Source organism: Lepidochelys kempii, chromosome 27 (assembly GCF_965140285.1).
Source record: "Lepidochelys kempii isolate rLepKem1 chromosome 27, rLepKem1.hap1, whole genome shotgun sequence".
In the NCBI taxonomy this organism is placed as follows: domain Eukaryota; kingdom Metazoa; phylum Chordata; order Testudines; family Cheloniidae; genus Lepidochelys; species Lepidochelys kempii.
Genome location: NC_136406.1, coordinates 17783133 through 17799071, shown reverse-complemented (window position 1 = coordinate 17799071; position 15939 = coordinate 17783133). Strand labels below are relative to the sequence as shown.

General features: G+C 47.6%; 2 protein-coding genes and 1 non-coding gene across 5 annotated transcripts; 1 reads left to right on the top strand and 2 right to left on the bottom strand.

Annotated features, from left to right (window-relative positions):
• Nucleotides 1–1432: 1432 nt before the first annotated feature.
• On the top strand, nt 1433–7745 carry BECN1 (beclin 1). Of its 3 annotated transcripts, none has more exons than XM_073326052.2 (11): nt 1433–1852; nt 2425–2492; nt 2715–2773; nt 3494–3584; nt 3881–4017; nt 4203–4397; nt 4688–4834; nt 5367–5516; nt 5601–5661; nt 6257–6399; nt 6952–7745. In XM_073326052.2, the coding sequence occupies exons 1-11, from the start codon at nt 1690–1692 to the stop codon at nt 7118–7120; spliced, it is 1383 nt and encodes a 460-aa protein (XP_073182153.1). In that variant the 5' UTR covers nt 1433–1689; the 3' UTR covers nt 7121–7745. The 3 variants fall into 3 exon arrangements, with proteins under 3 accessions (XP_073182153.1, XP_073182155.1, XP_073182154.1); XM_073326053.2 differs by having other exon boundaries at nt 1436–1816; XM_073326054.2 differs by lacking the exon at nt 4688–4834.
• Nucleotides 2059–2130, bottom strand: TRNAC-GCA (transfer RNA cysteine (anticodon GCA)). Its single transcript has one exon. It is a non-coding gene; the product is annotated as a tRNA-Cys (tRNA).
• A 146-nt stretch (nt 7746–7891) lies between the features above and the next one.
• CNTD1 (cyclin N-terminal domain containing 1) lies at nt 7892–15888 on the bottom strand. The gene is made up of 7 exons (XM_073326056.2): nt 14654–15888; nt 13273–13348; nt 12120–12294; nt 11031–11193; nt 10191–10335; nt 9157–9253; nt 7892–8530 (listed from the first exon to the last, which is right to left on the bottom strand). The coding sequence occupies exons 1-7, from the start codon at nt 14823–14825 to the stop codon at nt 8375–8377; spliced, it is 984 nt and encodes a 327-aa protein (XP_073182157.1). The 5' UTR covers nt 14826–15888; the 3' UTR covers nt 7892–8374.
• Nucleotides 15889–15939: the final 51 nt, after the last annotated feature.

The following is a 15939-nucleotide window of genomic DNA, read 5'->3' as shown; positions in this document are numbered from 1 at the left end:
CCCTCCCCGCCGGCTCTCCCCTGCCCCGCTGCCCCCTCCCCGCCGGCTCTCCCCTGCCCCGCTGCCCCCGCCCCTGCTGGCTCTCCCCTGCCCCACTGCCCCCGCCCCTGCTGGCTCTCCCCCCGCCCTCTGCCCCCTCCCCTGCTGGCTCTCACCCCGCCCTCTGCCCCCGCCCCTGCTGGCTCTCCCCTGCCCCGCTGCCCCCTCCCCGGCTGGCTCTCCCCCCGCCCACTGCCCCCGCCGGCTCTCCCCTGCCCCGCTGCCCCCTCCCCGGCTGGCTCTCCCCCCGCCCACTGCCCCCGCCGGCTCTCCTCTGCCCCGCTGCCCCCTCCCCGGCTGGCTCTCCCCCCGCCCACTGCCCCCGCCGGCTCTCCTCTGCCCCGCTGCCCCCTCCCCTGCTGGCTCACCCCCCGCCCCGCTGCCCCCGCCCCTGCTGGCTCTCCCCTGCCCCACTGCCCCCGCCGGCTCTCCCCTGCCCCGCTGCCCCCTCCCCGGCTGGCTCTCCCCCCGCCCACTGCCCCCGCCGGCTCTCCCCTGCCCCGCTGCCCCCTCCCCGGCTGGCTCTCCCCCCGCCCACTGCCCCCGCCGGCTCTCCCCTGCCCCGCTGCCCCCGCCCCTGCTGGCTCTCCCCCCGCCCTCTGCCCCCTCCCCTGCTGGCTCTCACCCCGCCCTCTGCCCCCGCCCCTGCTGGCTCTCCCCTGCCCCGCTGCCCCCTCCCCGGCTGGCTCTCCCCCCGCCCACTGCCCCCTCCCCGGCTGGCTCTCCCCCCGCCCCACTGCCCCCGCCCCTGCTGGCTCTCACCCCGCCCACTGCCCCCGCCCCTGCTGGCTCTCCCCCCGCCCTCTGCCCCCTCCCCTGCTGGCTCTCCCCCCGCCCCGCTGCCCCCGCCCCTGCTGGCTCTCACCCCGCCCTCTGCCCCCGCCCCTGCTGGCTCTCCCCCCGCCCACTGCCCCCGCCCCTGCTGGCTCACCCCTCGCCCCGCTGCCCCCGCCCCTGCTGGCTCTCCCCCCGCCCCACTGCCCCCGCCCCTGCTGGCTCTCACCCCGCCCACTGCCCCCGCCCCTGCTGGCTCTCCCCCCGCCCACTGCCCCCGCCGGCTCTCCTCTGCCCCACTGCCCCCTCCCCTGCTGGCTCACCCCCCGCCCACTGCCCCCGCCCCTGCTGGCTCACCCCTCGCCCCGCTGCCCCCGCCCCTGCTGGCTCTCCCCCCGCCCTCTGCCCCCTCCCCTGCTGGCTCTCCCCCCGCCCCACTGCCCCCGCCCCTGCTGGCTCTCCCCCCGCCCCGCTGCCCCCGCCCCTGCTGGCTCTCCCCCCGCCCACTGCCCCCTCCCCGGCTGGCTCTCCCCTGCCCCACTGCCCCCGCCGGCTCTCCCCTGCCCCACTGCCCCCTCCCCTGCTGGCTCTCCCCCCGCCCACTGCCCCCGCCCCTGCTGGCTCTCCCCCCGCCATGCTGCTGGTTTCCCCAGCCTGCTCCCCTGCCCCGATGCCGTCACCCCGCGGCCCCCATTAGTCCCCCTTCCCGCTAGGGGGCGCTGCAGGCCGCGAAATGGAGTCGGGGACACGACTTGCCGGCGGGCCGATGGCGTCACGTCCTGCCTGCGCGGGGCGGCCCGGCGGTGACGCGGGCGGCGCGTGGGCCCCGGCGCGTGGGCCCGTTTCCGCGCTCGGAGGCGGGGGGAGCGCGCGGGCATGGAGGGCTCCAAGTCATCGGCATGCACCATGCAGGTCAGCTTCGTGTGCCAGCGCTGCAGCCAGCCGCTCAAGCTGGACACGTCCTTCAAGATCCTCGACCGGGTCACCATCCAGGAGCTGACAGGTACCGGGGGCAGCGCCCGGGGCGGGAGGAGAGCGGGTGAGTAGAGAGCGCGGCGGGCCTGGTAAGCGCGTTGTTTTCCTAGAATCTCAGGGTGGGAAGGGACCTCAGGACTCATCTAGTCCAAGCCCCCCCATTTTTGCCCCAGATCCCTAAATGGCCCCCTCGAGGATTGAACTCACAACCCTGCGTTTAGCAGGCCAATGCTCAAACCACTGAGCTATCCCTCCCCCTGAAATCTTTCCAGGGGGCACCCGGATTTGAACCAGGGACCTCTTGATCTGCAGTCAGATGCTCTACCACTGAGCTATACCCCTGTTTTCGCAGCACGCCACTGACCAGGCGGTTAGGAAGGTTCCTGTCGACCTGGCACGCCCTGGGGGTGGGTTGAGGGTGGGTTGAGGAATGACCGGAGAGGGGCTGTCTGGGTGGCAGCCGGGGAGGGGTCAACACCCAGCTCTCCTTGGAAGAAGATGGCTGGGATGCCCACAGGTGGGACCTTGACTGTACAGCCCGTGTTGCGTTCAGAAACCTGCAGCTCTGTGAAATCGTTTCATTGCTTATCATGCACAATTTCTTCAGTCCTCTTGTCATTGTTGTTCTTTGTTCAGCTCCGTTACTTACCACAGCTCCAGCAAAACCAGGAGACCTTCATGAAGAAGAGACCAACGTAACAGAGGTAAAAGGCTCGGATTGAATATCTCTTCGTTCCTTTACCCAAGGTCCTGTGATAAAGCTAGTTTGTCTCTTGGAGGTTACAGGTTAGCCTGAGCATCAATTAATTTGTCCAGTGAGGATGATAACCCTCCTTTTGCGAGAGAACCCAAAAGGAAGCTGATTCTACTCTTTTATGTCATGAGTGGCATTTGATTGACTGATGGTGTATTGCCTTAATTTTCAGGAAGCCTTCGCAGAAAACCGTCAGGATGGTGTATCCAGGAGATTCATTCCTCCAGCCAGGTATCGCTTGTGTTTGCAGTAAATTTTCTGAAACATTGTGGGGGTCTCATGATTCTACATGGATCTATCTATATAAGAGCTGCCATTATGGAAGACATTGTGGCTGCTGGCTTCATTTCAGAATAAATCTTACTCATTCTTTATTTATCATGCACTCCACTGTAGTATATGAAAGCCCAAAGAACTCCTATATAGGGAAGGATAAGTGTAACTTGCATGTTTTGGGTGTGGGTGGTTGACCACAGAAATCATGCATTAAGTACAGATTCTCCCTTGCTGTGGTGAACCTCACCTAGGCTTATGCTGAGATCCTCAGTTTCCTTGGGCACTTGGGGTATTTGCTGGATCCAGTAGGGTCCCAAAACCTTTTTTAATCCATTCCATTCAGGACCTTGCTATTCCCACCCCACCCCCTTTGTAGCAGCTCTTACTCCTGCATTTGTGTTGTTCTTGGGACATTATTTACCAGCTAAGGGGTGGCACAGAACTAATACCTGTGCACTGCCACCTAAGACTGTAAGTCTCCCACTGACCTTTATGTAAATTCAGTGTACAGATGAAAATCAAAAGGGAAAGGACTGCACAAGACATCAGAATTAAAGGCACAGTGGAGGGGTCTCAGTGAGGAAGCTTTGGGACATAGTATTCCAGTGAGAGAAATTCAGTGATGTTTTGACATTCTTCATCAGTTCACAACAACAAAATCCCTTTCTCTTCAAGAATGATGTCAACAGAAAGTGCCAACAGTTTTACTCTGATTGGAGAGGCTTCTGATGGGGGCACCATGGAAAATCTAAGCAGAAGACTGAAGGCAAGTCTCATGCTGACAAACTAGATATTCTCTTGAATGTAGTGTAAGTTCTTTGGGGCAGTTTGCGAGTTGGAGTTGTAACTCGTATTTCTGGCCTTCAAATATTTGCGTAGAATAAAGGTAAACAAGCTTAAAATCTGTTCAGTTTATCAAGCTTGGGCTGTGAAAAATGGCACCTTGCTGTTCTCTTAGGGGGCACATGTTTGTCCATTTAACACTTGTTTTTTCATTTAATATCGAGCAGAACCTGGAGCTGATTCTAAATTTTCTATACTAAGAGTGAACTCTTTCTCTAGGTTACTGGTGACCTTTTTGACATTATGTCAGGACAAACAGATGTGGACCATCCTCTGTGTGAGGAATGCACAGATACCCTTCTAGACCAGTTAGACACACAACTCAATATCACAGAGAATGAATGCCAGAACTACAAGTAAGTGATTTATTATTGAACAGTTGGAGCACTCCATCATCACTTCCAGTAGCCTTAGTCTGAAAAGCAGGGAAAGAATATAGATATAAAGAAGTTCCTGAACTAAGCATTTGGCAATTCTCCAAATCTCATCCTTTGAGAATTGCCTTAAGTATCCTTTTGTAACCACCTACTGTCTCCTGTAGACGATGTCTGGAGATCTTGGAACAAATGAATGAGGATGATAAGGAGAAGCTGCAGATGGAACTGAAAGAACTTGCTTTGGAAGAGGAGAGATTGATCCAGGAGCTGGAGGAAGTAGAGAAGAACCGCAAGATGGTAGCAGAAAACTTTGAGAAAGTCAGGACAGAAGCAGAGAGACTGGATCAGGAGGAAGCACAGTGAGTCTTAGCCAAAGTCTATTTCATGCCAGTAGTGACAAATATGGACAAGTGGGTGTATCAGACTGGGTTGTGAGTAAACATGTACTGTACTTCTAATGACCCACAATTAGAATTGTGACTGGGTACAAGTGGCTTCCTCTATTACAAAGCTGTGGATCTGGTACCTTGATGAGAGTGACTTAGGTCTCTCTCCATAGAGAGGGTCTGTCTGGGGTAGTGGTGCATGTAGGAGTTGGTCTCTTGCTGTCCTGTGCTGTTGGTAGCTTTCTCATTGTTGCTGTTTGAAGGTATCAGAAGGAGTACAGTGAATTCAAGAGGCAGCAACTGGAGCTGGACGACGAACTGAAAAGTGTTGATAACCAGATGCGCTATGCCCAGATCCAGTTGGATAAACTGAAGAAAACCAATGTGTTCAATGCAACTTTCCATATCTGGTAACATAGGCTCTGAGCTAGAGGGGCAGAGCTGCTGAAGCACCAGCTTTCATGAATCTGCATTACAGCATCATTGCCAAGATAGCAACCTGGTTTTTGGCAACTTAGGTGCAACCCAGGGCTGAAATCTACTTCTTAGCTGAGAGCAGGCAATCGGATCTCCTCATGGTGACAGCTGAAAGGGCAGGAAAGGAAACATGCTCTACCCAGGCTGTGTGGGGAGATTTGCAAACATGAGAGCAGCTGGCAGGTGCTATCTATAGACTATCAAACCTGGGACCAGGTGGAGCCCAGTGCTGAGCCATAACTGAACAGCTCTGCTTGTGCTTTTGCACTTGCCATGTTGAATCCTGAACTTTACAAAGATAATATAAGCTGCTCCATTGTCTTAGAGCTCCTTAAAGAGACTTGATGGCTTGCAGGGTTACGTTGCATTACAGCAGCAATGGGGATTAGGGCCTTGTTGTGCTAGGTACCATAGAGACAAACCCTGCCCCAAAGAGCTTTCTTACAGCTTTTCCTCTTAACACAGGCACAGTGGGCAGTTTGGCACAATTAATAACTTCAGACTTGGCCGCCTCCCCAGCGTCCCTGTAGAATGGAATGAGATCAATGCAGCTTGGGGGCAGACTGTGCTACTGCTTCATGCCCTTGCTAACAAGATGGGCCTGAAATTTCAAAGGTAAGAGCAATACTTTATACACCTCGTACTGGCTATTGTGCCATGGGAAAAGGCACTCACAGACTTACCTGCCTTTTCTTTCAGATACCGTCTCGTTCCCTATGGAAACCATTCATATTTAGAGTCCCTCACAGACAAATCGAAGGTAAGAAAATCCAAAAGTAATCTGCCTGGAAAGTTAAATTCCCTCTATTCCTACTAATGTGAGTGAGCAGAAAATTTAAATCCTGCCATTCACGATTAGCTCTTATTACAGGCTTAATACAAAAAGAAAAGGAGTACTTGTGGCACCTTAGAGACTAACCAATTTATTTGAGCACTCCTTTTCTTTTTGCGAATACAGACTAACACGGCTGTTACTGAGGCTTAATACAATTGCTGCTGTAACTGCCTTACCTCTAATAATCATAGAGCTGGAAGGGACCTCGAGGTCATCTAGTCCAGTCCCCTGCACTCAAGGCAGGACTACGTATTATGCTTCGTGCTCCCCTAGGGGATGGGCGTGCAAAGAAGCGGAGGAGGTGCCCTGTTTTATTTAAAAGCCATTCTTCTGGCCAGTTGAGGTGTGTCAATGGGCTCAAGAGTCCTGTCCAGGTGGTGAATGGTGGCTGGGATGAATGGAACACAGTGTGGCTTGGCTCTTGAAGGTAGAGGAATCCCTAGGGCCATCTCCTGCGCCTGTGGTGAGTGTTTCTAAACTGGAGTCTCTCGGCTGCCTAGAACTACCTTCTCTCTTTCAGGAGTTGCCCTTGTATTGTTCTGGGGGTTTAAGGTTCTTTTGGGACAATAAATTTGATCATGCGATGGTGGCATTCCTGGACTGCGTGCAGCAATTCAAAGAGGAGGTGGAGAAAGGCGAAACTCGCTTTTGTTTGCCTTACAGGTAAATGTCACTATCTGAAGTGCTTCTGTAACATAGTGCATGTTAGCCCATGCAGCTCTACCAGTGCCACTGCATCCTGACCCACAGCATTCTGTGCTATTCCAGGCCTATCTTATTTTCAGCCAAATCATCTGATGGTTCTGTGCTTGAGGGGAGAGCAGCACAGAACCATTTCCTGGGCTCTGTCCCTTTTTAAATCCCTTTTAAATGGGATTTAAAGCTAGTTCCTCAGCAATGAAAGGCCACTGCATAGTTTTTTTAGAAGCTGATTTTTACCTTTGTTAATATAGGGGATCAGACCATGTCTTAGACAAAATATTCAGCACTTATGTAAGATTCATAATCCTGAGATTAAAGGGTCTGAAAATACAGTACTTGGACACTTCAAATGTCAAACCCAACTACTGGAAATAACTGCTTCATAATCAGTGGAATGAAGCTAACTTAAATGAAGTGACACAGAAGAGATTACACAGCGTTAGCTGTTTATCAGAGGTGACGATTTATGTTGAAATGTAAATGTGTTAATAAACCTCTTTTTATATGATACAGAATGGATGTGGAGAAAGGCAAGATCGAAGATACAGGTGGCAGTGGTGGCTCTTACTCTATTAAAACACAGTTTAACTCTGAAGAGCAATGGACAAAAGCACTCAAATTCATGTTAACTAATCTGAAATGGGGTCTTGCCTGGGTTTCATCCCAATTTTATAACAAATGACTGAGTGTGTGCATGGCTGTGTGTGTGAAGAACTTGTCCTGAGGGCTAGAGAGTATCTGCTTTTTTTTCTTGAGAATGTTATAAATTGTCACTTAATATTAACCAGTACAACATGTTTACAATACCAAAAATCCACAAGACACTTTAAAATTTCATTTGATAAGTAGTGCATAGAAAAACAATATGTAAAATGTACTGTTGAGCAGAACAGAATATAATTCAGCTCTTTATGAAATAGCTAGTTCGCAAGTGTCTGAGAGTTTTATAGACAAGTCAGAAACTTGCTGTACAGCACCAGTAGGATCCGATGTAACTCATTACAATTTAACAGAGAATGCAGTAAGAAAAATGAAATATTAGTGACACAGTGAGAACTGTGTTGGGGGCAAAGCCTATGGAAGCTCTGCCTGATCACCCTAAATGGTGACTAATGCTTGAAACTTAGTTATCTTCTCTTTAAATCAGAACTGATGAGCACTTGGTGCCATTGAACTTTATGGGGGTTTGATATTGTTTAAAACATTGCCAGCTATTTAACTATTTGTAACGAATATTTCCTGCAGCCTGTTACTGCACAAAGGTGCACTGAATAACACTGTAATAAAATACTTGTATTCTGGACAAATGGAGTGCTTCCATTCCCCATAGACTGTAACTATAGCATGGCATCCTGTGTACTGGGATGTAGATCCTGAATAGCTTTCCATCCAAGTGAGAGTTAAATCAAGCTTTCAAAACAGGTGCTGCTTGATTTGACTTGCATTTCCCTCCCCTGTCAACACTGGCAGACTACCTACCTGACTTTCTTTTTGGGCTGTGGGGGTAACTAGATCTGGGAGGCGGAAGGAACAATCTTGATATTGTAAACTGTTCAAGACAGTCACTGCTTCTGCACAACAGCAACTGTGTGAAGAAAGCCTTGCCCAGCTTGTAGCACTTGTACACAGTAGAACAGTTTGTAGACTTATCGCTGCCATTTCTATAACCATTTTCCCGAAAGCAAAACACTTCACAATCGCAGCATTTTACTCCCCATGTCACTACTTCAGATTGAGTATAGGGGATAGTTTGCAAAGGCCACTTTTAACAATTTTAAATGCCATATTTGACAGCTGCTACATAACAACTAAACAAAAGTTCATCCTACATGAGTTACAAGTCAAAACCACCTGCATCTATTACAAAAAGTTAGTGGGTGGAACGTGGCTTTGGGGACACTGATACGTAGCAAAGGTTGCAATAGAAAAGCCAAGTTTATTTTGTAGGAGGTACAACATAGTTCTCTGAAGATCTAGTTCCTTTGTTCTTCTTTGGATTAGTGGTGCCAACACTGTGCTTCAGTATTGCATATGAAAACTCTAAAATGCTTTGTGTGGTAATGCCAGTGATGCAATTTAAATGTTCCACAACCTTAAAAAAAAAATTCTTCCTTATTTTGGGCAACAGAGCAGTAGTTCTAGATCTTAAATCTTTGAGTATATGTAAAGGAAAGCAAAAACTTAATTATAATCTACCCTAGGGCTCTAATACTGTGCTATCTAGCTGCTATGGGAATACAAATAAAAAAAACACTAGCCCTCTGCAATTGCCAATTGAGGATCCTGGTAGTGGAAGCTTTCTCCCTTAAAGGGGAAGAATTTATTTTTTTAAAGCAACTAACGTCTTTTAAATAGGACCTCTCTTTTATATTATAAAACACAGGCTGGCTGTTTGGGGGGAGATTGGTGCCTTATGGGATTACTTCTCTCCCCCCACCCCTTCTGTCAATGGAAGCCTTTGGATACAGCATGTTCTAGGACTCAGAGTAAGAAAGCTGCAGGCTTCTCAGAATAGGTTTGAAAAGTAACGAGACACACATGTTAAATTCCCAACCTCCCCTTGCCCTGCAGTATTAATATATTAAAGGACTCCACCTTTATTATACTCCCAGTGCAACACACCTGTCTCCCTGTACTGTGTAAACAGTAAAAGATGCAAAACGTTTTTAGTTCATGTAAGCCTAAGAACTGCACTGTGTATTTCTTGTCTAGCAGTACCTGATTCCAGTATTCAGGATTTAGTATGAAAGCGCTTGTGCTGATGACTCCAACTGCCAAGAGCATGAAATCTTCCTTTACTGACAAAAATTTTGCTCTGTATAATTAAAACAGTAGTAATAGCTGCTTTAAACTGAAACTGTTCTGTATTTCAACAGCTGAGTGTTGTAGCATTGATATTGTGTATTTGGAGGTAAACAATTTTAGTAGCATTTTAATCTACAAAACACACATACAAATTAACACTTTTAAAAGCCACTTCAGGCTGATACTAATATCTTCAACTGAAAGTCCACTCTCCCACTACTTATTTGTTTGGCTGCATTTTCTTAAAGATAAGAGAGATCCTCCCAGTCTGCCTATTCTACAGCAATGTTGCTGAAGCATTTTGACTTTTATAAGCATGTGGAAAAACTGAGACCACAAACTGTAAAAGGCTAGAAAAACTGGTATTAGTTTTGAGGAGTATGCTAATAACTCTTATTGTAGTTGGCACTTCTGTAGTACTTTGTCTTCAAAGCTCTTTTGAAAACACTTATTGATCAATGCCAGCCTAAAAGGCAGGTAAATATCACTGTTCTGCAGATGGAGAAAGATGCAGTGCACCCAGGATGACAAACAGTCACTGTCAGAGCTGGGATCAAAACTTGGCAAATTAAGTTAGTCATACTTAGAACCGATTATTCCCAAATACCACTTACTATGGAAAGGAAGTCATGTATGGACACACTGTATACTTCTTGACATTTAATAGAATTAGCAACTTAAATCCAGAAACCTCAGTCCCAGATTCTTAGTTCACAAAGAATGGTCTGTTGAGTTGTATTGCAAATAACTGTGACTCATATTTTCTCAGTATACTAAGCACTTTCTCTAATCTGTATCTGCTGCGTCATAATGTGTCAAACTATGAAACTGCAGCAGATAGATGGTAAATGCACAAGAATATGTGACCCTCACATGCTTTTTCCCTCCCCTCTGAGCATAAAATCATTATTACTTCAAATGTGTCCTAGGGCATAGGTGGTACTTACATCTGGAGTTCACTTGGTGTTGAATTCTCAATAGATATTTTCAGTAAAGTATCATAGATGATGTTCCGCATGAGATAAGTTAAATCCAATAGGTGCATGCACATCTTATGCAACTGTTTCATAGGAAGTAAGCAGCCATTATGTCCTAAAGTGGAGATTACACATGGTCAGCTATATATTTTATGATCCAGAAAACTAGATTATGAAAAATATTAGCCATTATGACCAAGGCAGTCTTGTGTACTGAGTTGCTTATGGCTAAGATTTTCAGTAGTGACCACTTTAAGGTGAGGCACCCAAAACTTGAGACTTCATAAAAGGGTCTGACTTCGCTCAGCAAATTCCATCAATCAGGCCCCTTTGAAGGGTCTCAAGTACGACACCCAAAAATCACAATTCACTTTGGAAAAATTGTGGCCTTATAGAACTGCTTTTAATAATATTAATCTTATAACAACATCTTGCCAAACAGCCAGAAGACCAGTTGCCCAGATGTATTTCTTCTTGGATGCTAACTGCTGGGCTCCTCACTCTGTGATGTGTAAAGTTTCTTGCTTGTGTCAGTCAATGGTAGAAGGCTCTTGTGCAGATTTCTATCATTTGACAGGTAAAATGAGGCCCAGGACTCACCCTAGGAAACACCCCAGAGTAGGAAGAACACTTTGAAGCTTTGGGCTTTCCATTAATAACCACCACACTGGCAAGTTTCTCTCTGTCACTTCATGCTTGATTTTACCAGATTTTACAAACGATTAAATCTGAGATTGTTTCAGAGTCTAGTGGTAACTGTATTTAGTCTTTTTTAATTTCTACACAGTTCCCTTTTATTAATACTCTTACCTAACACCTCCAGAAGCAACTCAACATAGGCAAAAGGAGTTGGCACATTGATCTGGAAGCGTAGAGCCTTCAGAATGGCAAGTTCTGACTCCACCAAGTTCTGTTTTGTGTATGAATAGTCTAAGGACTGTAGAAATTTCAGAACTGTGTTATTGTTAATTATCTGGAAAAAACAGTGATGGGTTATTTTTAAAACTAAAACTGCTGCTGTAAGATGTGTTCTCTCAAGCTCTCAGAAGTTAACCTGCATGATGGTATGCTGTTAATAGTTTCTTTTTGAGTTGAGAACTAATAGAATTTGTGTTTAACTTGCCTTCTAAGCTAAAAATGGAAAATGCAAGCTGAAACTATTACCCTTTGCCAGGTAGTAGCACATCTTGGGGTTTTGCAGGGCTGTGCCCCATTGGAGCAGAAATCAGGGATGCTGAGTTTAGGTATTTTATCAGTTTAACTTTTTTTATTTACACAATATACACATGTCCTGGAACAGAAGTGGTTACACATGGCAGACAGGCAAAGCCCTCCCCCTGCAATCTCAGCCCTAACACCATTGCCCACTTCCCAGGAAGTATATTTGTCCCAAGGGCCGACTCTAATTAGAGAGATTAAGGCAGAGAGAAAACTCTTGCTTGCAATATTTTCCTCAAAAAGAAAATACATCACAATACTAACAACACAGCATTTCTTCAGACTGAATAGGGCATCACACATACTAAAAAAATGAACTTGTAAAGCTATGTAACGGCATCATCTGGCGACTCCCTCCATTAACAATGCTGGGTTTTGATATCGTGGTGTACTTAAGAACCAAATGGTACAGGTCATGGTTACTCTAAATAATAAAATTGTGTTAACTTCTTTCATTGTGAAGGTGCAGTGTACAATTTCCAGAGGCATAACAGTTACTGTGCCCCAGTGCAAGAGGATCTAGATTTCCCATGCCAAAATTATCCTGGATTACATAGTCACTGCTGTCCTTTGAAACAGTAACTCCTTTGGTTCAGAGTTTAGATAAGATCAAAATCTAAGTAAGTAAGAGTATACTGTACTGCTAAAAATCTAGTGTAAGAAAGTGGTTAATTTGCTCACATTGTAGTGAAAAGAAAGTTTGCTTGCAAGCTGAATGCAAGACACAAGCCGCAGCACAAATGTGTCACACATCTGTGCTTTCAAAGTGCCCCAGATGTTGCCCTCTCCTTGTTCATTGTTTATCCTTGACTCTGCGGTAGAGTTATAGCTCTCTTCTACATGCTTAATCATAAACCTGCAAGACAAAAAAGCTAACTATGTTAGGAACCATTAGGAAAAGGATAGATAAGAAGACAGTAAATATAATGGTACTATATAAATCCATGGTACACCCACACCTTGAATATTACATGCAGTTCTGGTCACCTCATCTCAAAGAAGCTATATTAGAATTGGAAAAGGAACAGAAAAGGGCAACAAAAATAATTAGTGGTATGAAACATCTTCCATACAAAGTGAGATTAAAATGACCGGGTCTGTTCAGCTTAGAAAAGAGAAGAATACAGATACAACAGAGGTCTATAAAAATCATGAATGTTGTGGAGAAAGTGAATAGGGAAGTGCTGTTTACCCCTTCACATAACACAAGAACTGGGGTCACCTGATTAAATTAATACGCAGCAGGTTTAAAACAAACAAAAGGAAGTACTTCGTCACACAATGCACAGTCAACCTGTGGAATTTGTTGCCAGGGGATACTGTGAAGGCCAAAAGTATAACTGGGTTCAAAAAAGGATTTGTAAGTTCATAGAGGATAGGTTCATCATTTGCCAAGATGGTCAGGGACACAACCCCATGCTCTGGGTGTCCCTAAACCTCCAACTGACAGAAGCTGGAACTGGACGACAGGGAAGGATCATTCAACATTTCCCTGTTCTGTTCATTCCCTCTGAACCATCTGGCATTGGCCACTGTCAGAGACAGGGTATTGGGCTAGACAGACTATTGGGGTTGCCCAGCAGGACCATTCTTATGTAAAGATCAGCTCTCAGAAAAGTTGTGTTTTGCTAACAAAAGGAAAAATACCTTCTACATGCATTCAGAATACTTTACTCTCAATATACATACCAATTATACTTGTAATTAAATGACAGGAAAGGCAAAGCTGCAGATATAAAGATACTCCATATCTTCTGCCCGAGCAGTGCAGAGTACATACAGTACAACTACTACACGTATAAGAATTGCATGTTGTCTTTGCTTGGGAAGTTACCTTTCAAATATTTCAACTGCTTGATATCGTGCAGATTGGTCCAGGAACCATTTTTCACACAAAAGAAATACAAATTCTGCAAAAAAGTGCAATTAACAGTCATCACTAGAACTGATGGATAAGATGGACACACTTTATCAAAAAGTAAAAGTAACTAAGCAAGACGATAAGGAATCAGACATGATAACTGAGTCAGCCTTTGTAGAGAGGCCACTAATGCGAGTTTATACAGAGGATGTTACTAGTAAAGCAAAAAGAAAAGGAGTACTTGTGGCACCTAAGCTAATAAAGCAGCATCCTCTAGCTAAAACCAGGAATTAACTAGACCTCATTTGACTTGTTACCATTCATTACAGGCAACAGAGACTGCCATCATAGCAAGACCAAACCACTGCTGGCCCACACAACAGTCACCATACTCAGGTCCCCTTTAATGTCACTGCCTGAATGGACAGAGCATTTTTGGATGGGAGTGTACAAGAACAAATACCATACAAATGTTTTTATTTGGGGTAAAAGGTGCAGCCAAGAATATATCACCAGGAACTCTCTCATTTTCATACTTTCTGATTTAATCCCACATTTGCTTTTATGCTTTTTAAACATTTGTTTCTAACTTTGCTCACAAGATGTTAGCTCAAATTCATGTTTTTAATTGACATGTTGGTTACCTTAGAAACCCCACTCTAAAGAGTTCTCACACTTGTAGCAGCTGCTACAACCCCTCATGTCTGTATATTTACTAATAGTTTTGTAAATTCATGAATTTCCCTGTAGATTACATTATTGCTGATCATAAAGAAATTTTCCTACTGTGGTGTATAACTACATAAGTATACAGCAAATACCAGCCTACAGCCAGCTTAGTTTTCATATAAAAACATTAGTAATCCTTGTATTCTGGGAGCCTTAAAGTTCAAGAATGAACCACATGCACGCAGAAAACACCTTGGTGCACCTGCAGTCTGGCAGCAGAGGCTCAGCAGCATAATTAATTTGTATTTTACTTTTATCTCTAGTTTTGAACCTTCTGCTCCTTCTTTATAGGATGCTGTAAAGGTAGTTTCATAATCTGTAAAATACCTTATGTAATTTGGCCCTTCATACCAAATGAGTCAGAAACTCCTGTTCCAGTGTAAAACAAGGTGAGAATCAGTCCTATGTACTGATTTCCATAATCTCAGACACACACCCTAAACCTTTAGAGCAGAGTAAATTTAACACAGATCTGCACTGTGCTCTGTAGAATATTACAAAATATTCATTGAAGGATAAGGATTTGTAAGCACACGGTGTGTACAAATGCACAAACCAGGCATTCACGGCATGTGGACACAGACACACAAACATACACAGGTTGACAAAGATCTGCGTCTCTCACCCACTATCTGGGTCTCTTTGAAGCATCCTGCCTGATCCGACAGCTCATTCAGATATTGTTCATTTTCTGTAGCTAAACAGATTAAAGTATCTTCAATGATCTCAGGAGCAACAACTCCAAAGACTGGCTCCGGGGTGCGAAACCTAGACACTGCCTGTGCCTCGGAGCTCATCTCAGCACTTCTGGCCAGTTCTCAAACAATAAAATAATAACAGCGTTATTTGGATAGCACTGCAGCCGTGCCCACTACGGTAATTATTAGCAAGGGCACCAGGCAGTGCCTGGAATAAGGCGGCGGTATAATCAGGAACTTTGCTACGGAGAAACTGCACCTCCTCAGTCTGGATGTGTGCCCTGCGTGTGACCGGAATCGTGCCGGAGTTAGTGACAGTCCACACGTGTCCCCGTGCGCCCTTGGGTCAGTGCGGCGGGGGCCGTCACAGCGGCGGGCCGGAGAACGGGATTTCAACCAGCCTGGTGCTTCCTTGGCAGAACGGCCAGCGACGCCCCGACCCCGGGGCGCTGGGGCACCCGTGACCGCCGTCCACCCCTCGTGCCGCTTGGGGCGCCGCGGACGGCAAAAGGACCGAGCTGCGGCCCCAGGGGCGCCAAGGGCACGCGGGTGCAAGGCGGAGGCAGGGTGGCCTGTCCCCCCGGAGGAGGCTGGAGCCGGAGAGGGCCCGGCCTGGCAGCCAGCTGGCGGCTCCGTGCCGGCTCCCCCAGGCCGCAGCCTGGCAGCCGGGGCCTCTCCCAAGAGCCTCCGCGACCCCCAGGGCGGGTGCAAGGCCGCGGCGAGGTGGGGAACCTGCGGCCCAGGCCTGGGCCTGGGCAGGGCTGGGGGGCGTGGGAAGGGAGGTGTCGGGGGGGCCCAGGCCGACGGTGGGAGCTGGAGGCCGCGGCAGCCTCGCCTGCTCGGGGGCATTTTTTCCCTCCCTCCTCATCGCCTCGCCTCGCCTCGCCTCGCTGCCTCGCCTGCCGCCTCTCAGCCAATCACACGACGCCGTTGCCCGTTGCGTCGGGTCACGTGGCGGTCGCTCGAGGCGCCCCAGTGAGTCACTTCTTCCCGCCTAAAAACTCGCCAGGAGCCCCTGAAGCCGCTGACCCCGCCCCCAATCACAAGAGACGCCGCCGTGGCGCTCGCTGTCACGTGGGCCGCGTAACCAATCGGGCGGGCGCACTTGGGCCCCTGGCGGTGATTGGCCACAGGTCCGGACCTCGGCCGCTCTCGCGCCCTCATCGAACGTGGCGGCACGCGCCTCACGCCGACGGCCGCGCGCGCGCCCGCA